The sequence below is a fragment of the Physeter macrocephalus genome, chromosome 5 (assembly GCF_002837175.3).
Source record: "Physeter macrocephalus isolate SW-GA chromosome 5, ASM283717v5, whole genome shotgun sequence".
Lineage (NCBI taxonomy): Eukaryota > Metazoa > Chordata > Mammalia > Artiodactyla > Physeteridae > Physeter > Physeter macrocephalus.
The window spans coordinates 11,629,912-11,657,547 of record NC_041218.1 but is presented as its reverse complement, the minus strand read 5'-3'; the positions used below and the strand labels follow the sequence as shown (position 1 = coordinate 11,657,547).

The 27,636-nt window shown below is 40.0% G+C and overlaps 1 protein-coding gene and 1 pseudogene across 1 annotated transcript; both read left to right on the top strand.

Annotated features, from left to right (window-relative positions):
• Positions 1-8,470: 8,470 nt before the first annotated feature.
• On the top strand, positions 8,471-9,441 carry LOC102990662 (olfactory receptor-like protein OLF3; annotated as a pseudogene).
• Positions 9,442-26,038: 16,597 nt separating this feature from the next.
• On the top strand, positions 26,039-26,996 carry LOC102990401 (olfactory receptor-like protein OLF3). Its single transcript, XM_024132239.1, is given in 2 exon segments — positions 26,039-26,422; positions 26,424-26,996. Coding segments are annotated over 2 exon segments (957 nt in total).
• Positions 26,997-27,636: the final 640 nt, after the last annotated feature.

The following is a 27,636-nucleotide window of genomic DNA, read 5'->3' as shown; positions in this document are numbered from 1 at the left end:
TATGTTCACAGGTTGGTAGACTCAGTAAAGATTTGAATTCTTCACAAATTTATATATAGGCTTAACACAATTCCTGTCAAAAGCCCGTTTTTTTTGTACGTGTACAGAAGACTGTTTTAAAATTTATATAGAAGGGCAAAGGAAGTAGAATAGTGAAACAATTTTGAAAAAGGAATATAAAATTAGGGGGGAATCAGTCTATCCAGTTTTAAGGTTTATTATATATCGACAGTAATAAAGACTATGTGGTATCCCATCTATGTGGGATAGATGCATAGATCAGTGGAACACAATAGGGGACCCAGAAATAAATACATGCATGTACCCTACTAATTTTTGACAACGGTCCAAAGCAATTTAACGGAGAAAGACAGACTTTACAACAAATGGTACTGGAGCAATTGGCCATCCATCCATAGGCAAAAGAAAAAAAAGCAGCTCCATAGGTCTTACAGCTTATTAAAAAAGTTAACCTAAATGGGCTGTGGGCTTAAATGTAAAGCTATAAATTTATAAATTGCAAGATATTACCATTGGGGGAAACTAGAAAAGGGTACAAGTGATACTTCTGTATTATTTAATACAACAGCATGTAAATCCACAATGATTTTAAAATACAAAATTTAATTTAAAAAATAGTTTGAATCACTTCACAGTGTATACATATATCAAATAATTACTTTGTGCGTATCAAATATTTTACAATTTTATTTGTTAATTATGCATCAGTAAACCTGAAAAAATGTTTAAAGAGGTGTAGAAGTTTCACCCTTCTGTGTTAAGGATTTGGGGTGACCTTATTGCTTTTCCATTTTTTTTTTCAGTAGTTGCTGAAACTCCCTTTATCAACTTTCTGTAGAGCTGGATTTTAAAATCTGTCTATTTAATGCTGATGTCTATTTTCGGAGCTCGTAGTACTATGAGAAATGTACTAGGATGTCCATCATACTCCCATTGCTCACAGAAGCCCATGAGACTGCACGTACATCAGGGGACTGAGGTACGTCTCTCCTGTCTCTAGAAGAAGAAATAAGGGCATCTGGATCCAAAAGGGGAGAAATGGTATTTACACTAGAATTAGATGCAGCCCCATCACTTCTCCCTAGATTGGGGCATTGAAGGCTAAAGTTTGATTTGGGTTGTAGGAGAACATACTAAAGCCTCAGTAAGCTGCTTCTCTTTTTAGAGTGACTTAAGGCTATAATGAAGATGTTGGTGGGAGAAGGATGGAGAACAGCCTTCCACAGGGAGAAGGGCAGCATGGAGGCCCTGCTCTTGTGAATTGGGAATGGGGGCAGCAGTTAACATTCTAATGCATGGGGCTCCTGAAGGGAATCCGTTGGCCCTACGCTGGCCAGTGCAACTGCTGCCAAAGCTCATTAGGTCTGTGTTGGAGCTGGTTTTGGAGCTCTTGTCAACTTCCTCCCAGTAGTGTTCCTCACAATCACAATTAGTCCCAGATGACTTATGAGCCTGGAGCCCAAGGAATTTAGGGGTTTCTGTTCTACATGGTCCATCCCTTTGTTGGAAGGGAAAACTCTTTAGATCCACTTAGACATAGATGGTAACAGAGGTGTTTATTTTGTTAGACACGGATTAATATTTGAGAGGCATCAGCAGCACGGGGGAGTGTGAAATTATGTGACTTATTAGGGACTTCGGATTAGGGATGTGAAACGTGACTGGTGACATCTTCTTATTCTAAGTATCATAGCAAATTATATAGTAAAATACTTCTGCTTTGTAGAAAGCATGAGGCTTGGGCATAATATTTTTCAGCAGACTTCTCCCAGGTTTGGTACTGATATAAAGAGACAAAGACACTAAAGGAAAAAGCCCAGAATTATAAAATCTTTAGTTAGGTATTAGTATTAACTAGCAGATGGTGGGAATATTAACATATTACATTTCCAGACAAGAAAAGATAAATTATTAATTGCTTTAAAGCCTTCTGTCTCAATTATTTCTGAAGGGTTTGCTACCCATGATACTATTCTTTTCTTTTTAATAACAGGTAAATTAAGATGTAAGGCAATTAATGGTTTATGCAAACACCTTCAGCACTTAGGGAGTGAATTGGAGTTAGGATCTATGTCTCCTCTCATCCCAGGGTTGGTTCCTCTAGAATTGGCTGTAGGGACTGCACTGTGGAGACTTGCCAGACAGAGGGAATTTTACTGCAAAAGAAAACCCTAGTCTTAGTAACAGGGGACAAGAAATATAAAGAAGGTGAGAATTCACAGGATGAAACCATAATAAAATATGTCACCAAAAGTGAATGTTAGGTTGCACATGTTTGAGAAACTGAGTTTAAAAAATTGGACTTGATTGGGCTTCCCTGGTGGTGCAGTGGTTGAGAGTCCGCCTGCCGATGCAGGGGACACGGGTTCGTGTCCCGGTCCGGGAAGATCCCACATGCCGTGGAGCGGCTAGGCCCGTGAGTCATGGCCGCTGAGCCTGCGCGTCCGGAGCCTGTGCTCCGCAACGGGAGAGGCCACAACAGTGAGAGGCCCGCGTACCGCCAAAAAAAAAATAATAATAATAATTGGGCTTGATTAAGTAAAAATTCAAGTAATCATATCAGGCCAAAGAGCTTAACAAGACCCCAAAGAGGAAAAAAAATTAATTGTTCTTTCAGCATGTCAAACTCATCTTTGAGATATCAGCCACCCAAAGGGCCCTGGGCTCTCTGTTTCTGTACATGAGGATGATGCAAATACTACTTCTCAAGATGGATACACTCAGCGTCTACATCAACCAACTCTTGAGTCACGAGTCAGAGAACTCTTTCTTTAACTGAAAGTGCCATTGCTATGGACAGTTCAGCTTTATAAAAGTATGACTAATTTCTTTTGATCAGCATGAAAGAAACATATCTTCAGGTATATAAATATGTGGGATCCACAGTTATGTGTTCTGCTTCTTTATTCAGGGCTTTCACTTGTCCCATCCAAGACTGTTTAGAATCCCAATACAGAGGTCAAATAGGTTTAAGCTTAAATGGACACATTTTCTTTATTTAAACAAAAAAAATCATAACTGACTAAATTGAACTAATTAGTTGTATTAAATTATATAAAATATGTTGTATTAGGAATCTGAAAACTAATTTTCTATTTTCATTTCTTTGTCATAGAGAGAAGGCATTTTGGTTCTATTTGTTGTATTAATAGCTGGAATAATGGGAGAAGGCACGTGGAGGTGCATTTAACTAGGTTCAGCAAAGGTTATATTTTAACCGTGAGGAGTTGGTCTTTGCTCTCCAAACCTCATGCCTGATTTTTCCTATAATTTCTGTGTCATTTCTCATCCCTCTATCATTTGTAAGGGTCTCAGTTGTTTGGTTTTTGTAAAATTAATTTATTTTTGGCTGCGTTGTGTCTTCGTTGCTGCGCGTGGGCTTTCTCTAGTTACGGCGAATGGGGGCTACTCTTCGGTGTGGTGCACGGGCTTCTCGTTGCGGTGGCTTCTCTTGTTGTGGAGCACGGGCTCTAGGCACAAGGGCTTCAGTAGTTGTGGCATGCGGGCTTCAGTAGTTGTGGCACACGGGCTTAGTTGCTCCGCGGCACGTGGGATCTTCCCAGACCAGGGCTTGAACCCATGTCCCCTGCTTTGGCAGGTGGATTCTTAACCACTGCGCCACCAGGGAAGCCCAGGGTCTTAGTTTTCAACTCTTACATGACCTGTTTTTAAAGGGTCACAATAAATTCAAGTAATTCATATTTTAAAATCCCATTTAGAATAATTATGTCTAAACAGTTCACAAAGAGGACAGCTCAACATGAAAGGAATAAATACAGGCGCTATATATATTTTCTTAATCTACTCGGTGTCTAAGGAAGGACTCTGCGACCGTAGAAACCAGGAATAGTTGTTTATCAATGTATGAAAATTTAAATAATTTAAAAATCAAGACAATGGATTTTTAGAAATAAATATGTTCTTTGATGGGTTAAAAGTAAATTTGCTGACATAGCAATGTTAGGTATTAGTAGAATTTTATAATAGAATGCTTTGCTCTAAAACATGCACATGATATTGAATGCTACAGTTAATATAATAAAATAATGAATCTCCTATTCAGGATGTATTTATTTATTTATTTTTAAATAAATCTATTTATTTATCTGTCTATTTTTGGCTGCATTGGGTCTTCGTTGCTGTGTGCGGGCTTTCTCTAATTGCGGTGAGTGGGGGCTACTCTTCGTTGCGGTGCACGGTCTTCTCACTGCGGTGGCTTCTCTTGTTGCAGAGTACGGACTCTAGGCGTGCGGGCTCAGTAGTTGTGTCTCGTGAGCTCTAGAGCGCAGGCTCAGTAGTTGTGGCGCGTGGGCCTAGTTGCTCTGTGGCATGTGGGATCTTCCCAGACCAGGGATTGAACCTGTGTCCCCTGCACTGGCAGGCAGACTCCTAACCACTGTGCCACCAGGGAAGTCCAGGATGTATGTAATTCTGTAAGCAATTAACTATCACAAGATTTGTTGGCATATTTAAGGGCTATGATTAAATTTGCATTTAGAATGATCTATCTGGTGGAAGAGTATAGGCTGCTTTGGAGTAGGCACAGGCTAAATCAGTGAGATTCAGAAGGAAGTTGTTGCACCTCATCAGCCGCAAGGTGATAAGACGTGTTAGTACATTAGCAGTGTGACTGCTTCTCACTGCGGTGGCTTCTCTTGTTGCAGAGTACGGACTCTAGGCGTGCGGGCTCAGTAGTTGTGTCTCGTGAGCTCTAGAGCGCAGGCTCAGTAGTTGTGGCGCGTGGGCCTAGTTGCTCTGTGGCATGTGGGATCTTCCCAGACCAGGGATTGAACCTGTGTCCCCTGCACTGGCAGGCAGACTCCTAACCACTGTGCCACCAGGGAAGTCCAGGATGTATGTAATTCTGTAAGCAATTAACTATCACAAGATTTGTTGGCATATTTAAGGGCTATGATTAAATTTGCATTTAGAATGATCTATCTGGTGGAAGAGTATAGGCTGCTTTGGAGTAGGCACAGGCTAAATCAGTGAGATTCAGAAGGAAGTTGTTGCACCTCATCAGCCGCAAGGTGATAAGACGTGTTAGTACATTAGCAGTGTGACTGAGGTCTAAAGGAGAGGTGGGAGATATATAATAAAACAGTGAAAGAAGACTGTTTATTCCGTGGAGTGTTAAGAAAGAAGGAATAATTAAACAAGACACCTTTGGAGAGTGGGAGAATTTTGGTCTATTGCTAGAAGTAAGAGAGTCTGGAGGGAATACAGTTTGTGGAGAGAAGAGTTGAGTTGATAGTGAGATATTCAGGAAACATTCATTATGCTGTTGAAAAAAATCATCTGGACTCTTAGCAAGAAGTCTAGGACATAATTGTAGAATTGAAAGGAAACCATACAGCCTTGATAAAAATTATTATGGTTAGAAATAAGTCCTCCAAGGAAAAGCTGTAGAAAGGAGAGTACAGGTTCTGAGCACAAAACCTTAGAAAATCCTGACAGTAATGGAGCAGGAGAATTTAAGATAATTATCCAAGAATACAGATGAAGAAGCTTAGTTTGGAAGAAAATCAGGACAGAAGAGCATCAGAGAGTTGAGAGTTTGAAGGAACAAATAGTCGAATGGTTCAAACAATAAGTAAAGAAATAAAATAGAATTAAAGTCTCTGAATGTGATGATTAGAAAGCCATGAGTGACCTTCAAGAGTGCAATTTCTATAGATTAATGAAAGTGGAAAACAGATTTCCATGGCTTAAAGGATGAATGTTATGAGGAAATAAACCAAGCAAGTGGACACCAGTCACTTGAGAATTTTGGATGTGAAAGGCAGAGAGAGTTAGAATGGTAACTGTATAAAAAAGATTTTGCCCCCCTAAATTGGCTTTGTTTATTTTTTATAATAAGAGAAAAGGAATTAATCAGGAGTAAGAGAAAGCAAGGATGGTAGAAAGAGCGAATAAAAGAAGGAATAAGATCCCGAATGCGATCAAGAGCTTGAGATGCAAGGTTAATCGTTATCATCGTTGAATAACGGACACCCGCCTTAGGGACTTCATATCTTCAACACACTGGGTTCACCAACTACCCATTCAGTTGGCCAATATACCCACATTTTACAGATTAAAAACTTTGAAGTTAAGAGAGGCAACGTAGGGTTTCCCTGGTGGTGCAGTGGTTAAGAATCCTCCTGCTATTGCAGGGGACATGGGTTCGAGCCCTGGTCTGGGAAGATTCCACATGCCGCCGAACAACTAAGCCCGTGCGCCACAACTGATGAAGCCTGCGCGTCTAGAACCCATGCTGCGCCATAAGAGAAGCCACCTGGGCTTCCCTGGTGGCGCAGTGGTTGAGAGTCCGCCTGCCGATGCAGGGGACACGGGTTCGTGCTCCGGTCCGGGAAGATCCCACATGCCGCGGAGCGGCTGGGCCCGTGAGCCATGGCTGCTGAGCCTGCGCGTCTGGAGCCTATGCTCCGCAATGGGAGAGGCCACAACAGTGAGAGGCCCGCGTACCGCAACGAAGAGTAGTCCCTGCTCACTGCATCTGGAGAAAGCCTGCACGCAGCAGTGAAGACCCAACACAGCCAAAAATAAATAAATAAAATAAATAAATTTCAAAGAAAAAGAGGTGAAGTAGCTTGCTCTAGGCCTCAGGAAGCGGAAAAGAATACAGATGACCTTTGAACAACACAAGTTTGAATTGTGTGGGTCTCCTTTCATGCAGATTGTTTCAACAGTAAATACTACGGTACAGTAAATGGTACGGTACTGCACCATCAGAGGTCAGTTGAATCTGCAGATGTGGAGGAAATGGGGATGTGGAGGGCTGTCTGTAAGTTATACTCGGATATTCAACTGCACCAAGGCCCCTAACCTCCGCATTCTTCAAGGGTCAACTGTAGATTCAAAGCAGGGACTGTTAGGCTCTAAAGGTCACACTTTCTCGCAGATGTGACGCTGACCTTCATTGGCAGTGAGGGCTGTAGTAGAGAGGGGGGCCGGGTGAGTTGGAGCAGCACAGAGACCTGGGCGGCTTGTTCTGCAGGTGCAAAGGGAAACAAATAATGTGACAACATAATGTGTCTTTTTCTTCCACTTGAGCAGTATGAGCACAGGGAAGGGTAATATTCACACTTGAAATCCCAGCATCTGGGGAAGATGGCACTTCATCCATGTTTGCCAAATTATTCAAAAACGAAATGTCTACTTATGCAGATCTGCTAAATACTCAGCAAAAGTTAAAAGATTTGTTTTCTTTTCCTCCCTTAATACTAGAAAGCTTAAGAAATTATTTTCATATTCTCAGTGTTACTGAGATCATATATAAGGGCAAGAGTTACAGAAAATAAAAAGAGCGAGTTAGAATGAGTTAAAAAATAGGGCAGACCCGGCCTGGGAGGATCCCGCATGCCGCGGAGCGGCTGGGTCCGTGGGCCATGGCTGCTGAGCCTGCGCGTCCGGAGCTTGTGCTCCGCAGCGGGAGAGGCCGCAGTGGAGGGAGGCCCGCATACCCACCCCCCAAAAAAAAAAAAAAAAAAAAAAAGGGCAGAAAAATCAAAAGAACAAGATAAAATTACCCTCTCCTCCCTCTCCTTCCAAAGACTGGAGACACCAAATCTCAAACAGACTCATATTTTTCTGGAGTTTCAAAGCATCCAAGCTAACTTCTTAGACTTCAAATCTATTAAAGGTTTTGCTTCCTTTTTTTAAATGTCTGAAATTGTGGAGGGGATATGAGGAAATCACATTTGTTACTCTATCTCTCTCAGGGCAGAGCTCATACTTCACCTGGTAGCATACTACTGAAATACTACGGTGAGTAAGAGTTTACAAAGCACTTTACCCATAAGTTGTCTACATTTGAGCATAAATATACCTGTAAGTTATGCAGCATTATCAAATTTTGTATGTAAAAGTTTAAATTTCTAACCCAGTCAAACATCCGATAAGTCATAAAAACAAGATTCATATTCAGGTTCTCAAATTCCAGATTTTTCCATCATTCACCAGCCTTACTTGCAGTACATATCTGCCTCTTACAAATCTTTTAAAAAATAATTTATTTATACATTTTATCTTGTTTTGTGTAGTAAATACATATAGGGGAGTCCTTGAACTTCGAACCACGTTTATCTTCATTGCTTATCATTTTACTTCCCATTATCATCAACAGTTCTCCCCTCCCTGGAAACTGAAGTTAGAAAGATATAGAGCTTCCAAAAATTGCCCCGCAGTATCTCCAGGCTTTAACTGACTCCTTGAGATCACATCATGTCCTTAGGAAGGTGCTAGCCTCTCTCTCTTATGTAGAGTAGATATAATGCATAGTAGAATCAAGCCTGTCTTCTTGACCCGTAAATGATCTGGAACATCTGGCCAAGTTTGGCCAATCATTATGATATGCATTCTTTTAAGAAGTTATTCTTATGGTTCTTTAATTCAACAACTTCTTTTATTTCTGACTCTCTCTGCAGATTAATAATCCTGTTTTTTAATGAGAGCAGATAACTAGACTTGAATGAGAGAATTCATCCTCCTCGGCCTGTCTAGTGACTGGGACACTCGGGTTGCTCTCTCTGTCCTATTCTTGGTTATGTACCTGGTGACAGTGCTGGGGAACTGCCTCGTTATTCTTCTGATCAGACTGGACAGCCGACTCCACACTCCCATGCATTTCTTTCTCACCAACCTCTCCCTTGTTGGTGTCTCTTATGCCACAAGTATTGTCCCTCAGATGCTGGTGCATTTTCTTGCACAACATAAAGGAATCCCATATGTGAGCTGTGCAGCCCAGTTATTTTCCTCCCTGGGCCTGGGTGGGATTGAGTTTGTTCTACTGGCAGTGATGGCCTATGACCGCTATGTGGCTGTGTGTGACCCCCTGAGATACTCAGTCATCATGCATGGAGGGCTCTGTACTAGGTTGGCCATCACATCCTGGGTCAGTGCCTCTGTCAACTCTCTCATGCAGAACACCATCACCTTTCAGTTTGCCCATGTGTACGAGCAAGTATATTGATCACATATCCTGCAAACTCCTAGCTGTGGTCAGGCTGGCCTGTGTGGACACCTCCTCCAGTGAGGTCGCAATCATGGTTTCTAGTATTGTTCTGCTGATGACACCTTTCTGCTTGGTTCTTTTGCTTGGTTCTGTTGTCCTACATCCAGATCATCTCCACCATCCTAAAGATCCAGTCCACAGAGGGGAGAAAGAAAGCCTTCCACACCTGTGCCTCTCACCTCGCAGTAGTTGTACTGTGCTATGGCGTGGCCATTTTCACTTACATCCAGCCCAATTCCAGCCCCTCTGTCCTTCAGGAGAAGTTGTTCTCTGTCTTCTGTGCCATTTTGATGCCCATGCTGAATCCCATGATCTACAGTCTAAGGAATAAGGAGGTGAAGGGGGCCTTTCAGAAACTACTAGGGCAATTATCTGGATTAACGTCAACACTGGCAACTGGATGAATCATGAGCATCACTTAGAGAAAAGAGCGTTGCCTGTGTGTTCTCCCACTTAATTCAGATATGAAGCATTAACTGCATTGCCCTGACAACCAGGAAGGAGATGACAAAACATGTACTGATGATGCTGGGTAGGAGGCTAAGTGGTTGGGTTAGAGTGTGGGACGTGGGCATATTTTTATGTCTTGGCAGCATGTTTAGAGATATTAAGCACTGCTGTAATAGAACTTCTCAATCTTCATTCATATGACCCTGGAGTCATGAAAAAAAATACCATTTATGTTTTGCTTTATCATTTTGTTTGTAATCATAGGCCTATTCATGGATCTTACTTTGAACTACTGGTTCTTTTCTTTTAATTTAGAAATACGTGTTTTAATTTCCAAATACATGACTCTTTTAAAAACCATTTTACCCACTCAAATGACTAAAATTAAAAATACTGATAGTGCTAAGTTTTGGCAAGGATGTGCAGCAATGTGAACTTATGCATTGTTGTTAAGAGTATAGAATGGCAACTTCTTATAAAGTAAACATATACTTACCATGTGACCCAGCAATTCCACTCCTAGGCATCCTCACCCAAGAGAAATGAAAACATTGTCTACAAAATGACTTGTACATAAATGTTCATAGTATTTTTGCTCACAATACCACTGGTTCTTATTAATCCAATTTTTTTTTCAAGTTTACTGTGTTTTCATTGGGAACAAAAACATTTTCACCTTTTAGATTTACTGAAAATAATGTGTGGGATATGTATCCATAACCAGTAATTGTGTGAATCACTGTTCTGAGGAGAGTGCTGCTATCAAGGCTGATTAAAAAGTTTTTGTGCTCGACCTTTGACATGTGGCGATAAAACTTAACTTTTGAGTGCTGGAGGTAAGTCAGAGGAACAATCAAGCAAAGGTCTTGTTTTACACGGATGGACTATAACTAAAGGTGTTTGTACACATGGCTGTGACTGGCCCAGGAAAAGCTACATCTCAGGCTCTTCCTGATAGTGTACGAACTGAGAGGACTTTTACCTCACAGTTTACAAACAGTTTGAGAGGGTACCATTCAAATGTTAAAACTGTCCAATCTCTAAAAAATCTATTACCTCTTTTCCTAGGCTTCAGATACAAAATAGGCACATAAAATTTGAAATAGTGTATAAAATATGAAAGATGAATTTAGTCTAAGAAAGATTCCTCAGCCAAAATTAATGTAAAATAAGACACATTTCATTTGGTGAATAAGGATAGTTGAGTCAGCTGTGCAGATGTCACCCTCCAGTCTCCATATAAACGCCTTCTCCCATCCCTCTCCTTACACAGCAGGGACCTAGTTGATCTTTGTAAATCTGCTGAGCTGAGTTAGTATAGAGCAGGCCTCACCTCTGAGAGAAAGCCTACATAAGGTAAAAGAGGGGGAAGAAATAATTGTACAAGAGATAAAGAAGGGGAAGGAGGAGAAAGAGTATGGTGGTAGCTCATCTTCACACTTGCTTGAAGACGTCTTCTTTAAGTCCTTTCTTCCTTGTCTCTTCTTTAAGTCAGGTGATGTGCAGTTCTTCGACTTGTGAACACATTGTCACACAACCTCAGCGTTCAAGCAGAGTTGAAGTCCCATTTGATATTTAATTTTACCTTAAAATAATTTAGACCTATAATTTGTGTTATAGACAAGCATCCCCAAACATGTCAATACTAGTGGGCTAAATTTCTCTTGGTGTTAATTAAGAAATATTAATGGAGTATCTCCTATGTGTATGACAATGAATTGTTTTTGAGATACTATAAACCATAAGATGCATTTCTGGCAGTAACATGACCCTAGAGCAGGGATGACAGATGATGAAACAGTTAAAATACAGTGCGATAAGTGTCACAGAGAGACTAAGACTTCAGGGGTGATTTCAGGAGTCTTCTGTATGAAAGGACCAGAAAAGGTCCACGTGGAGACCAGAAGAGTGAGGAAAAGTTATTCAGATGACAACAATCCAAACAAAGGTGCAGACAACCTGTGAAATGTGCAGAGATGGGAGAGCATGAAAGTCCAGAAATGTCCCGAATCCTTGCTTGCAGCGCAGAGAAGATTGAGGCAGTAGTGAGGGAGAAGCAGGCAGCTAAGAAAGGTCAGAGCACGGAGGGCACTGATGCCATATTATCTTTCAACTTTTTCTGAGAGCGATGGGGAGCTAGTAGAGGTTTTTAAGCAGGGGTATGGCTGGATAAAATTTACATTTCTGAATTACCACTTTGCAAAAGGGTCAAAGGAAGAAAAGATGAGAGGCAAGGAGACCATCCAGGGGGCTGCTCCAGTGATACTACTGAGACATAAAAGGAATCTGAACTAAGGTGGTGGCAATGGGCAAAGAGAAAAGTAAAGTCACGTGATAAAAGAGAGCTCAGAGGAACATTTCCTGTTTTCTTAGATTAGAATTTTATATGCATCCACCGCCTCATCTAACATGTCATAATCCTGCCTGAATGTTCAGTAAATTGTGCAGTAAAGTACTAAGTGTACCATCACGAGCACATACTATATAAAATGGTAGGGGAAAGTGATGAAAGAAGAAAATTAGTAAAAGATCCAAGTATACACATGTCAAATATACACATGACACTTCAAGAAGGAGAATCTGTGGAGATGCTGACCCTCATTTCTGTGCCTGGCTGAGATATTTGCGACTCTTCTCCACTCCTCATCCCACGACCCTTTGCCTTCACCAGCCTCCACTTCTTTGCTTATCGCTCCTTCTCCCATCTTCACGGTCAGCAGCCCAGGAAACCTCTCTCTGAATCTGATCCTCTGCCTCCATTTTCACATCTCTTTCTTCTGACCCTGCTTCCATCACTGTGCTCTCTTAAGAATCCTTCTTAATGCATGGAACCACTAAGATTATCCAGGATAGTCTCCATTTTAAGTTCCTTAATTTAAAACGTGTACAAATTTCTTTCTTTTCTTTTCTTTTTTTTTTTTTTTTTGTGGTACGCGGGCCCCTCACTGCCGTGGCCTCTCCCGTTGCGGAGCACAGGCTCCGGACGCGCAGGCTCAGCGGCCATGGCTCACGGGCCCAGCCGCTCCGCGGCACGTGGGATCCTCCCGGACCGGGGCGCGAACCCGTGTCCCCTGCATCGGCAGGCGGACTCTCAACCACTGCACCACCAGGGAAGCCCCAAATTTCTTTTAACATAAAAGGCAGCATATTCACAAGTTCTGAGAATTAGGACAAAGACATCTTCAGGGGGTCATTACTCAGCCTATCACAGAACGTATTCAGATTGGACACGGTTTTTCCACATGACCCTAGTAATCTTCAATAGCTTCCTTACTTTCTGATGTGATATAATATACCATCCCATCTTTTACATTTCCTGCCTTATAATGGGAATTATTTCTTCAAGAAGCCATGAAGAATCCGTTATCATCTCTTGTGATCTAGGTCTGCTGGAAAATGTTTATTCAATTTTGTTTATCTGAAAATGTCTCCTTCAGTCTCAAGAGATATTTTCTCTACATATAGAATTCTTTGATGACAGTCCCCCCCGCCCCCGATCCCCTGCCTCAGAGCTTTAACTATATCCCTCCCTTGTCTTCTGTTTTGCAGTTTCTGAGAAGAATTCTACTTTGGTTTAGATGTTTGTTCTTCTGTATGTGGTGTATCTTTATTTCAGACTGCCTTCAAGATTTTCACCTTATTTTTGGCTTTTAGATAGAATATCATATGACTAGGCTTTTGTTTTTCCTTATTCTATTTTGCTGAATTTCTTGGTTTTGTTCTTTCATTTCTCTCACTATTTTTTTTCGGCCACTATATGTTCAAATATTTCTGCTCTGATCTTTAGGATTAATGAGAACCTGCTGTATAGCACAGGGAACTCTACTTCACTTTGCTGTACAGTAGAAAATAACACAACATTGTAAAATAACTGTACCCCCAATAAAAAAAGAGATGTGCCAAAATTAAAACAAAACAAAACAAAAACAAAAGATATTTGCTCTACATATAGAATGTTTTGTTGACAGCCTCCCAGCACTGCCCCCCTCCCCAGCCTCTAAAGATGTCACTCATTTATCTACTGGCTTGCGTAGTTTCTGAGAAGAATTCTGCTTTAATTTAGATCTTTGTTCTTCTGTATATGGGGTATCTTTTTATCTCTGGATGGCTTCAATATTTTCACCTTATTTTTGGCTTGTATACAATTAAATATTGTGTTTAGGTTTTTATTTTTTATTTTATTTTATTTTTTTAGTTATCCTATTTGTCTGACTTTCTTGGATTTGTGCTTTGATTTCTTTCACTGCTTTTTTTTTTTAAAGCCATTACGTCTTCAGTATTTCTTATACTTCTGTCTCCATTTTCTGTTGGGATTTTCCAATTTCCCATATGTTAGATTGCTATTGTCCTACAGTCCTCAGAAGCTCTTTTCTGTTTTTATCATTATAATTTTTTCCTCTTTGTGTTCCAGTTTTGCCAGTTTCTATTGATTTATCTTTATCCGCACTGATTGTTTCTTGGCTCTATGGGTCTGTTCATAAGCAATCTTTGTTTCTGTGACTGTGTCCTTTCTGTCTAGCATTTCCATTTAACTCCTCCATATAGTTTTCAATTCTCTATTGAAATTACTCAAGCATTTATGACACCATCCATTTTTTCCACTAGATCCTTTACTTATTTATGAGAGTTACTTTAACCCCCTGTGTGGTAGTTCTTATAATACAGGTATATCTAATTCTGGTTCTTTAATTTCTTTGTTCAGTGCAGTGTAATTTTTCTTGCCTTTTCCTCTGAGCTTTTGATTGGTACCCAGACATTTTGTGTGTATAATGAGATAGTCTTTTACCTTGAAATGGACGACACATCTCTACCGTTTATCCTGTAGTCTTGTGTTGTGAAGGGTGTGGGAATCAGTGTAGTCATGGGTGGAGCTGGCTTTGAGTTTTGTGTTGCTGTGGTTATCCCCAGTGCAACAACAAATTCAATGATTTCTATCATTACTTGTGCTTTGGGTGGGATATTCAGTCAATGGAGGGTTTTTCCCACTGTTTCTGTTCCTCCCTTAGTTTTAAGCTACACTGTGAGACTGCATGTCACAGGATGTGTCTTTCCACATGTTCTCTCTAATCCATGGTAAACTGCTGTTACTTGTTCCTCAATTCTTGCTAGTCTGGTGATGGAGGATGAGGGTTTATTCTCCGTTGTCCTGGGTCTATCTCAGACTTAGGCACATCCTTTGTCCCTGTGTCTCAGGGTTGGAGCTCTCTTCGTGGTCTTGCCACTTCTGCAGAGTGAGAAGATAGATGGCTTATGATCTGAACACAGAGCAGTTTCCTGTCCCAGGGACCCTGCACAAGAATTTATTTATTTTTCTGTTTTCCCTCTTTAATGCATCTTCAGCTGTCTCTGAGGAAAACGGGTACTGTTATCCTTCCCCCAGTGGCTTCAGGCTTCTGTTCCATAATGGGGATGATTTGGTGGCTGGAGAGTCCTTCTTCCCACAGCAGTGGCTGCGGCTGCCTTCACACAGACCTGCGCCAGGAGGAAGGCTTGCTTTGGTTTTCCACTTTAACCCAATATTCATGTGAGGACTGTTCTGAGTCTGTGGAGAAAATATTGAGAATTGGTGGGAGCTCTTCTAATTGCCATGGCTCTCAGCCACTTTATACTTACAGTACCCCGCACTTAAACGTTAGCAATTTGTTAAAGAAGTTCTCACTGGCTAGTTTGGGGGCCCTATTTTCCTTCCATGCTCTGGCCCAGGTAAGTAAGAGCTCATATCCTGTCTCTTTCTGGATGTACTTGTCTTTCCTGAGATCTCATGCTATTTGGTTGCCCTGCAATCTTAGTTTACTGATGATTTGAAGAATAGTTATGATTTTGTAGATTACCAAAACTTTTCTTGTTTTAGGATGGAGCCAATGCTCTTTCCAGCTTTCTACAACCTAAGTGGAAGCTAGAACAAGCTCAGTTACTTTATTTTATCTAAGTAGACTTTCTTTTTTAGAGCATTTTTAGATGCACAGCAAAGGTGAGCAGAAAGTACTGAAAGTTCCCATTTATTTATATCTGTTCCCCCAGACAACCCACCTACAACAGACACAGCCTTCCCACTATAAACATCCTCCAGCAGAGATTGGACATGTTCAATTTTTAAAAGGACTTTTAACCGATAAAGTAAAAGTGGGGGAGGTGGGTGATAATTTACAGCTCAGTAATATATAACAATGGCAAATAATGATTTTCAAGCTAAGGAATTTCAAGTCAAACAAACGAATTTCTGGAAGCAGCTTAACCAAATTATATGCATAGTTTTGGAGCAAATAACTTATGTTCATACTTTTCTTAAAAATCCAAGCCTACACATTGATAATATATATTAGTGTGTCTGTCACAAATGCTTCTTGAAGGAACTATTTCAATTTCTGGGTAGACACCTATGAGATAAACTTCCTAGGTAGAAGAGAGATCATTTCCCGTTTGGGGAACAGCAAGAATTTTAGAATCATGGGGGCTCACATGGGAGAGAAGCAGGGAAACTCTTAGATTGTGGTTGACTTAAAATTTTTTCTCCCTCAGATGGTTGAGATATGGGATTAAAGTCCTTGGAAACTTTAGATCAAATATTTGTGAAGTGTATAATAGTAAAGTGTTGTAGTGAAAGATTAATGTGACAGTGGTCTACAGACTGAGTTGTTGCAGTAGTTCTCAAATTTTATTCTCTCAGAAACACCTGAAAAGTGTTTTATTCTATCAGAAACACCTGAGGGGCTCCTTAAATCACAGTTTGCTGGACCTTATCTGCTTAGTTTCTTATTCATCAAGTCTGGGTACAGTGAAGTCTGTCACACTTTGAACGGTACTGAATTAAGTCACACTTAGGAACAAAATGCTAAAATAATAGAGACCGGCAGTATTAATAATGGAAATGAAGGACCCATGTGACCGATGTTTTGAAGTAAGAGGTGATGTAACTTGCTGAATGATGGAGGTTGGATGAGGAGAAAGATTTCCCCAGGTTTTGAGCAGGAGTGACTGAGAGGATTGTGAATTCTTGTGAGAAGCTTGGCATTTGGGAATTCACCTCTGTTGTCTGCAGATGAGAGGAAAAAAAGCAGTAGTGATGTAGACTTCTGGATACTGTGACCAGAACCCTCACAGTAATGGGATTTTTCCAACTTTCCTGAGAGAAAATATGCAACCAATCTGTTAATTGTGTGGGAGTGAAGAAATTCAGGTGAGGAATGAGAAGCCTCTCTACTTTCCCTGTGTACTGCTTGGGACGTCACATAAGCTTTGTCACAGTCACTGGGCGCTATAATATCAGAAGCCATGGGAACATGATGGAATGTGTTAGTGGCTGAGAAGAAGGATGATACATTGGGTGAGTATGAATGATCTGGCGAATAATTAATGGATATTAGGGAAAGAGATGAGTTGGCTTGTGGATGAGGGAATGCATAAATGGTTGGACTAGCAGATGAATAAATGGATGAGTGAATATTGAGATGGTTATAGACAGCTGGGTAAATGAGTGGCTATGTTAATGGGGGTGTTAAGAATTACTGGGTATATGACTTGGTAGAAGAATAAACGGATACATGGTTCACTTAAAGGGTGCATGATGCCTAAGGAATATATCAGAGAATGATAATGTGACTGCATTCTGTCCACATTACATTAAATCTTCTCATAAATACCAAAAATTTGAAGAGGCATAAAATGTTAACACACTGTGTTAAGGACTTTGCATCCCCTTTTCCTTTTTTTATCCGGAGACCATAAAAATCTACTGTTGTAAATTTTATTTGGAGTTTTAAGTCTTTCTATATGTTGCAATTACCATGAGCAATGTACTCAGGTCCATTTAAAATGCAGCGCTCATAGCAGCCCAGTGGGCTCTTGGAACACATCTCAGCGGAGTGAAAACACGTCTCCTGTCTCCAGGAGAGGCAAGGGCATCCTGAGCAGAGGAGGATAATTGCTTTTTCACCAGGTGGATGCAGGCCTAGCCACTGCTCTCTAGAATGGGGGCATGAGCACTGAAGTCAGTTTGGGCTATAGGAGAATATGCTGCTAAAACCTCAGAAAACTGGCTTCAGTGAGTTTTCAGATGACCTAAGGCTTCAGTGGATTGTTGTAGTCTGAGGAGGATGGAGAGAATAGTCTTGCACTGGGAGGAGAAGGGTAGCATTAAGGCCCTGCCCTTGAGAATTGGGAGTGGAGGCAGCAGTTAACACTCTAATGCGTAAGGCTCCTGAGGGGACTCTGTTGGCCCGCGCTGCTAATTCAGCCGCTGCCACACCTCATTACGTCTGTTTGAGCCAATTCTGGGGCACCTGTGAACTTCCTCCTAGCAGTTTCCCTCACAATCTAAACTAGTCCCAGGTGATCTTAGCGCAGGAACCAAGGAGTTTGGGCCCCTTCATTTCTCTGGTCCATCACTTTATTGGGGGGAAGTACCCTTCAGAAATCAACATAAACCCAGACTGAAGGAGATATGCCTGTTTTGTCTGGCACGAATCAGTGAGTGAGAGCTGTAACAGGCATCCACAGAGGGTGTGTGTAAACAGAGGCTTCGACAGGGGCAGAAACGATCTGATTAGAGGACCAGGGATATGAACCATGAACGTTGAAATCTTCTCATCTTAATAAGTATGGCAAAGGTAGTGAAGTAATTCTGCTTTTCAGAACCTGGGGGCTTAGGTATATTTTTGTTCTAAGAGTTCTCAATTCCAAACTTTAGTAATGGCAGAAAGAGTAATAGAGAAGTGGAGGGAATGAGGTAGAAAATGATTAATATTGAGAAATTGGAGATAGTATGGGTGAATTCTACATTATAGTTGGGCAAGACACTAAGGAACAAACCAAGATCTGTAAATTGATGGTTAGGTATTAATATTCATGAACATGTAGTAAGAATATATTACATTTCCAAAAAAGATAAATTGTTAATTGCTATGAAGTCTTTTATCTCAGTTATTTCCCCAAGAGTATGTATACAAAGTATTCTGATTTTACGTTGAGTTTTAGAAAATAGAATTGTAAGATGATGAAATGGATTACTCAGAGTCGTACGATACCCAGAATGTGAAGTGGGATGAGAATTGAGGTCTCCTGACTCGTTTAAAGGTTGGTGACTCTATAAGCTTCAGGGATTGCACTGTGGACACATGGTGAACTCAGGGAATTATATTGCAAAAGAATGCCCTAGTCTTACCTATAGAACAAGACATATAAAGAAGGTGAGCATTTACCAAATGAAGTCATGATAGCATAAATAATCAAAGGATCGCAGGTTTGGACTTATTGGAGAAGCTTGGCCTCTATAATTGTTGATTATGTGAAAAGCCAGGAAACCAAGTCCAGACAGAAGTAGAAAACTTAATTACCTTCTGAGGATATAAAACTGCTTTTGAGAAATCACCCATCCAAGTGGTCCTGGGTTCCCTGTTCCAAACATTAGGGTGATGCAAATATTCCTGCCGTGATGAATGCTTTCAATGTACAGAGCATACATATATTCATCCACAGATCAAATGAATATTTCTCTAAATTAAAGCCATTTTCTTTGACAGCTTAACTGTGTGAAGGTATGGTTTGGTTTATTTTGATCAGCATAAAAGAAAACTTATTTGTAGGTTGCGCGACTTACCTTCATGTGCTCTGCTTCTGTATTCAGGACTTCTCTTTGTATCAGCTAAGACTGTAGAGGACTCTAATAAGAAGGACAATATGATTAAGACTCAAGAATGTTACAAAACATGATGCACAAACAAACTTTTAGGGGAAAGAAGACTTTGGCTTTTTATCCCTTAGCTATAGTGCACTATCTTTATAATGAAATAATAGGCTCACTCCTAAGCCTCACTGTGTTTCAGATTGGATTTTTGAAGCTGATCCAAGGTTTTGTCCAACTATGTAGTCTTTGAATTGGCATGAAGAGTGGGAAGATGATTATTCTGAAATATAACTCTGGAAGGTGAGATATTCAGGATCACTTTTATAGTGTGCATACTTCCTGAATCAGACTTTTCAAATTAATACTTCTCTCTTCCTAATGTAGGAGGACATAGAGATGATTTATTGAAGCAGACAGCCAACAGAAATAGAAAATGTTGTTAGGTAGGTTTAAATGTATAATACACCAGGGTAGGATAAATAAAATGTGGCAAGAATGTTGCAAGTGGAAAAGTTAGCCGTGTGTTAAGCCCTGAATACTTCCATCTTTGCAAAATTTCACAGAGTACTCTGGGGTGTTTGTCCATAGAGTAGCAACGGAAATTTAATTCAACTAGAAAATCATTTAAAAATGGAAACAGCAGCTTCTGAAAACATCTCCAGAGAACCACAGTAATGATCCTATCTATGTGGCACTAACATAATGAAAATTCTGTCAATATTAGTTTGACTTTGTCTGGGGGTCAAGTTTCTAATCTTTCTTGATGAGCAGTTGCTCATAGTTCTTCAGGCCCTATTAGTACTATTACAGCAGAGAAGGTGGGGGAAGAAATGGTAAAAAGCTAAAAGAGTTCTGCAGATTGAGGAGCCACATACCTGCTTGGGGCTGTACCTGAAAGGCATACTGTAGAGCTCTAGGGGGTTTGGTATGGAAGGGTCTTTAATCTGGGAGATCTTCTGCTCAGACTTTAAGTAAATTATAACAGACTGGCTGGAGATGCCTGATCTTCATGACTCCTAATTACCAGATAAGAAGAGGATAGGGCAGTTTTAGAGCACAGGCCATTTCTACTGGAAGGCAGGCCTTGGTGTAGAGAATTAGAGAGATGGCATGAAACTATTTGGCTCATAGATGAAGAGTTAGAAGGCAGGCCTAGAAAAGGAGGGCAGGAGCATGCTAACGCCAAATTTTATCTTCCTCCCCGTCAACCCCTTAGATAAAGACTAGTCCTGGTTTTAATATCAGCTAGCACCGTTGTCAGAATTTTGTACTCATCATCCTGTTCAGGTGATGAATAGTTTCAGCCAAAGGTGTTATCAGGTAGTAGGAGACTGAAACAATAGGAAAAACAATTATGGCTGAATTTATAGAGATAGAATAGGTTGGAAAATAACATTATATTTGTTACAATTTAAATCAAGTTTTTATAATCCAGAGAATATAACAGTACCCATGGAATCAATAAATAGATTTACTTTTATTAAAAAATGTAATAATTGACTGAAATTTAACTTTTAATTTAGGTGTATTTTGTCATGTAAAAGGAGTTGTGTGAGAAATGTGTTCACCTACTTCTTATTTCTTTGTCATCGAGAGAAGAACATTTCAGTCCTGATATATATATAACTGATAATTACTGGGTAATGGGAGAAGGCACATGGCAGTAGTTATAAGTAAGGTCTGTAAATGTAATAGTTTAACTGATAAAATTTGATCTTACTGTTCATATCTCACCTCTGACTTTTCCTGCAGTTTTAGTGTAATTCACATACTAGTCCACAATAAGATTAGATACTTCATATTTTAACCCCCTCATTTAGTATTATTTCATATATAAACAGTTCACCAAAAGGATAATACTCAACATAAAAGTAACAGATTCCAGGCATTAGTAACAGTACTTTAAGGGGATAATTTTTTATGGAATATTTCAATGGCACCTTTAATATTAAGTCACATAGTGTTCTATACTCATTAGGGCCACAGTAATTTTCCTTTCTCCACTATAATTCATAAAACACAGGCATGAAGACACCCTTCCTTCATGGTGCTCATATCTAAGGAGATGAACCACATGGGTACATCATTCTTCAGTTCTGTGTTTTGAACAGTCAGCATAGGTGGTTTATTTTTGAGCAGGCAAGAAAGCTCAAAACAAATGGAGAGGTATGATCTGAGATTTGTTGAGTGTGACCATGATATGACCCAAAAGATGTAAAATAGGATTTTGTTTTTTGTTAGTGGAGCATTACGAACCTGGAAAAAGGTGAATTAGCCAAAGTTAAAATAAATACTGAGAAGAAAATACAAAATGACTTTTACAGGAGGAAGAGCTAAGTAGATCCTCCTCTTAACTGTGGTCATCGTGTGACTCCAGTTTTGAACCTCAGTTGTATGCCCAGGTCTGCACCGTGAGGTTTTTTTGTCTTCTTTACACAGACAAATGGAGAAATATCCCCAGATTTTTCTCTTAGTTTTTTGACTTCAATGAAAAACACGTGTTTAGAGAGAGCTACATATTCTACAAATTAGTGTGGACTGAGAAGACCACGCTCTGGCTTCCTGACGGAGCAGTGAGATATGAAGCACATTATCAGGCACTAATCCATTCTCTACCCTGGGCCAGGATAGAAATCCAGCTCTATTCCAGTGGAGCTGACCCCAAAGTAATATGGAGACAGTATTAACTGCATGAAAAGGATCTGATAAACACATGTTTTCTCCTTCATTTGGCTTTCCAGATGCTGATGTTATTTCTATTTTCTTTATCTGCAATGAGTCCCAAAAGGGACTATGTGAGTGTGGATATAAGGTGTATTTGGATGTTAATAATTCTGAAATAAGACATGGTGTTTAAAAATGAATAGTCTTAGGTTAAAATTAATCAGGTAGCATATCAATGGAAGATATTTCAGCTATTTTAATAAAATACTTTGCTGTAAAACATAGTATTAATAATTCTACAGATAATAAAATTTAGAAATAAGACAGGACAAGATTGTGGATTGTGTGGGAATTCTTCTGCTCAGGATGAACTTAATTCTGTGTACATTTAGACATCATAGATCTGTTTATGCATGAAAGTGATGTGAAGAAATTTGTTTTGCATGATTAATGTGGAGGCAGTGTGTAGGATGTGTGGAGTGGGTAGAGCGTACGTCAAGGAAATTTACAAGGAAGCCATTACACTTCATAAAGTGGGATTGATGAGGGCAAATGTAAGTGTGAATGAACACTACATGAAAGATGGAAGATATGTAATTAAAGATTTATTTGTTTATTTGAGGCTTAAGTAAATGAGGATTTATTCTATGGAGTGGTGAGGAAGAAGAAAAAAAATCAGTCATGATGTGTTAGAAGAGTGGGAGAAGTTTTAGTTCCATTGTCAGACATGAAGAAGTCAGGAAGGAATACAGCGTGTGGGGAGATGAATGGAGATGTTCGTGAGATATTTATGAAATATTTTTAAAATTGTTGGGAAAAGCATCTGGAGCTTTGGAGGGAAGTCTAGGAGATAAATGTAGAATTGAGGGTGAGCTACATATAGTTGATAATATTACTGTAGTGAGAAATAAAAAACCCTTCAAGAAAAGAAAACTATAGAAAGAAGAGTATTAACTGTGAGCAAGAAACTTACAAAGTTCTCACAGTACTGGGGTAGGAGAATTTAGGAAAATTACCCAAGAATGCAGATGAGGAATAACAGATTGGAGGAAAATCCGATCAGAAGTGAATGATAGAGTTGAGAGTTGGAAGGAGGAATTAGTTAATGCTGTTAAAAGTTCGCAATGAAAATGAAATGAAAGTTTCTGAGTTTGATGCCTAGAAGGCCATGAGTGACCTTTAAGAGTACAGTTTCTATGGATTAGTGAAGGTGAAAACTACATTTCCATGGCTTAAATAAGAATGTTTTGAGGAAATAAACCCAGCAAGTGGATACCAATCATTTGAGAACTCTGGATGTGAAAGAAAGAAATAATTAGAGTGAAAAATAGCAAAGATTCCTCTCTCCATGGTGAGAGGTATGTATATTTTTTATAATGAGGGAAAAGGAGTCCATCAGAAGCAGGAGAAACCCCAGGATGACAAAGAGATAGACTAAATGAAGAAATAAGATCCTGAGAGAGAGAGAGAGAGCATGAAATCAAAGGGTAGATCAATTATCATCACCAAATAATGGGTACCTGCCCTAATTCAGTCATTAGTATAGGCATGTTGGATCTTCAACTGCTTAATTTCACCGATGATCCTTTCAGTAGGCCAATATTATCCACATTATGTAGATGAAGAGTAATGAGACTCAGAGAGGCCAAGTGGCTTGCTTCAGGAAGTGGAAGAGAATGAATTCAAAGCAGAAACTATTAGCCGCCGAAGCTCATACCTGCACTAAGTGGCACTGCAACTTACTTGTTTGTAATGAGGCACAAGCTGTAGTAGAGAGATGTGCAGGGTGAGTAAAAGGAGTACAGGTGAGTCATTGGCTGGCGTGTTCTCCAGGCGGCTTGCACATGCACCAGGGGAGAAAAATGATGTGATGATGATCTGTTTTGTGTCATTTCCTCTATGGATGGCTTAGGTCTTTGAACACTGGTAAATGTAATATTCGCCTTGAAACACCAACATCTAGCCAAGATGAGACTTTACAGATATTTGCCAAATTAATAGAAAAAGAAATGTCTACTTTCTGCTGCAGATCTGCTATATAGTCAACAAAAGTTAACGGATTTTTTAAGTTAAATATTTTCTTGCAGTTTTACAATTATATTTGAAGGCCTTCTTTGAGGCAAATAGATGTTATTTCAGCCTGACCATGTTGAAGAAAAGCCAAGTGAGGGGTGGTGGTAGAAGTATCTTGATAGAGCAGTAGAGGACATCAGGTTTGTGGACATTACGAAAGAGGTTTATGAAAATTTATGTATCTGAATCATACATATGAGATATTATGTATCTCAATCATATCTGAAATATATGGCCATTTCTAGACCTACTTGCTTTGTTTTGTCCTTTAACAGGTTTTCAACTTAAAAACGGAACAATTATTTTGCCAGCAAAACGGGTTTATTTGGGAGAGGGTTTATTGCAAGAGAAATCGCAATTCAGGACATGCAAGCTGTAGCAAAAGCCATAGGCAAGTCCCACAAACAAAGGAGAGGAACCTTATAGAGAAAAAGGAGGATGTTGGGAAAGGTTGTTTTGAACCAAAGTCCTTTGGAGGAAATTGAGAATTCAGGATTGTGAAGGTTTGTCACTGGCTGAGTTGCTGGGGTAGTCTGTTACCTACAGGAGATGCAATGTGTGTATCTTTTCCTGTTGAGGTTTGTAATTGATGATTCTTTCCTGTTGATGATTCTTCCCTGGGCCCTGTAATTGACAATTCTTCTGTAATTTACACTGATGGTCTGCTTAAGACTCCCTATCAGGCCTCCCTTAGTCAGGGTTTTCCTTTATTAATTTTCACACAGGTAAGAGAGTTGAAGCATAGCCGATATTCACTTTTCTGCTCAGAGACCCTACCCCAGCCCCTAAGCGTTTGTGGATGACACAAGCAGCTCTGTTTCTGCCCTCAAGCCCTCTTACTGCCTTATCTCCTATTTTCCTTTATTTTGTACTTTATTTTGTACACTGCACGAAAAGAAAAGTTAGTGAATTAGGCAGGCATGGAGAAATAATAAGAATGAATCAGTCCTATAAAAATATTTTTAAAAATGTAAATGGCTTCTTATTAATATTCAAAATTGACATTATAACATACAGTTATACTGAAAAAGCACTTTTTGGGTGAAAGAAAGCAAAAAGTCAACTCCATTCCTCTCTACATCTACATGAATTGATACCTCCTTCTCTGCCTTCGACAATTAAGAAAGGTATTTAAAGATTTGCTTCCCTTTCTCTCTTGTAAATAAAAAGTCAAGCATTCACACTCTCATTTCCTTCATTTTAAGCCCATATAAAAGGGTAGATTTTTTAACAGCAGCAAGTTGAAAGGAGAAAAATGAAAAGAACAAGGTACAATTACAATCATCTACCCCACTGTATCTCACTGATGCTAAAGAGACCCAAGGCTATCAGAAAGACAAATGGTCCCCAGGTCTTCAGAGTGACCCAGCTATTCCTAAGCCCTCAGTTCTATTAAAAATTGCCTCCAATATTATTTATGACTGAATTGTCGAGGGGGGGGTGTTGCATGAGAAAATCATGTTTGCTACTTTATTTACGCCAAGGCAGAGATCATATGACTACTAATACCCATACTACTACAGTACTGCTACAAGTAACAGTTCACAGAGTACTTTCTCCATAAATTACCTACACGTGAGCTTAAATGTACTTGTGAGTTGTATAATATTATCTGTTTCATATGTAAAAGTTTGTCACTAAACCCACATCACATAGCTGGTAAATAAAATCAGTTTTCAAACCTAGATTCTGTGATTCCAGATCTTTTCACAAGCCCCTTCCTCTTTTCAATATTTCCTTTTATAATAGATTTATACATGTCATCATAATGGATCTAGTTGACATATTTAAGGTAGTTTTTGTAACTTTCCCACCAAGCTTTTCTTCACTGTTTATCAATTTACCTGCCATTGTTATCTACCATCCTTCCCTTGCTCTAGAAACTTAGGCAAGTTGGTAAAGATGTGGAGCTCCTAAAATTGTAATGCATTATCTTCAGGCTTTAACTGGGCCTCCCAGGGACAACATCAAGTCCTTATGAAGGTGCTGTCCTGTTCTCTGATGCAGAATGGATACAATGTATATCAGAATGAAGCCTGTCATCTTGGCCCATGAGTGATGTGAAACATCTGACTAAGGGTGGCCAATTGTATATAGTTTGTATTGATAAAAGTTATTTTTATGGTTCTGTGATTCAGTAGATTCTGTTATTTCTGTCTCTCTCTGCAGATTAATAATCCTCACATTTTTAAATGGAAGCAGATAACCATACTTTGGTGAGAGAATTCATTCTCCTCGGCCTGTCCAGTGACTGGGACACTCGGGTTGCTCTCTCTGTCCTGTTCTTGATTATGTACCTGGTGACAGTGCTGGGGAACTGCCTCGTTATTCTTCTGATCAGACTGGGCAGTCGACTCCACACTCCCATGCATTTCTTTCTCACCAACCTCTCCCTTGTTGATGTCTCTTATGCCACAAGCATTGTCCCTCAGATGCTGGTGCATTTTCTTGCAGAACATAAAGGAATCCCATATGTGAGCTGTGCAACCCAGTTATTTTCCTCCCTGGGCCTGGGTGGGACTGAGTTTGTTCTACTGGCAGTGATGGCCTATGACCGCTATGTGGCTGTGTGTGACCCCCCTGAGATACTCGGTCATCATGCATGGAGGGCTCTGTACTAGGTTGGCCATCACATCCTGGGTCAGTGCCTCTGTCAACTCTCTCATGCAGACCACCATCACCTTTCAGTTGCCCATGTGTACGAACAAGTATATTGATCACATATCCTGCAAACTCCTAGCTGTGGTCAGACTGGCCTGTGTGGACACCTCCTCCAGTGAGATCGCAATCATGGTTTCTAGTATTGTTCTGCTTATGACTCCTTTCTGCTTGGTTCTGTTGTCCTACATCCAGATCATCTCCACCATCCTAAAGATCCAGTCCACAGAGGGGAGAAAGAAAGCCTTCCACCCCTGTGCCTCTCACCTCACAGTAGTTGTACTGTGCTATGGCATGGCCATTTTCACTTACATCCAACCACGCTCCAGCCCCTCTGTCCTTCAGGAGAAGTTGATCTCTCTCTCCTATGCCATTTTGACGCCCATGCTGAACCCCATGATTTACAGTCTGAGGAATAAGGAGGTGAAGGGGGCCTTTCAGAAACTGCTAGGGCAATTATCTGGATTAACGTCAACACTGGCAACTGGATGAATCATGAGCATCACTTAGAGAAAAGAGCGTTGCCTGTATGCTTTCCCAACCAACTCAGATATGAAGCATTGTAACTGCATTGCCCTGGCAACCAGGAAGGAGATGACGAAATGTGTACTTGTGTTACTGGGTAGGAGGCTGAGTGATTGGGTTGGGGTGTGGGATGTAAGGGTGTTTTCATGTCACAGCAGCATGTTCAGAGAAATTAAGCCCTGCTGTAATAGAACTTCCCACTGTTAACCACTCAGTATCCATTCGTATGGCCTCAGAGTATTTGAGGAAAATATCATTTATTGTTTTTGATAGCAGCATGAAAAATGGTAATCATTGGCCCATTCTTGGATCTTACCTTGGAACACTGATTTTATTCAACCACATTTTAAAGAGGTTCTTGTATTTCCATTGGGAACAAAATGCATTTTCATATTTGAACACTCACTTAAAATATTGTGTGGCATATATAGTCACGTTCATTCATTGTGTGAGTCACTATCCTAAGGAGGGCGTTGCTATCAACGCTGATTAAAATGTTTTTGTGCATGACCTACTGCATGTGGATATACAGACTCTGTCTGAGTAATGGAAATAAATGAGAGGAGAAACATCAGCCAAATTCATATTTTACCATGATAAGGGTATA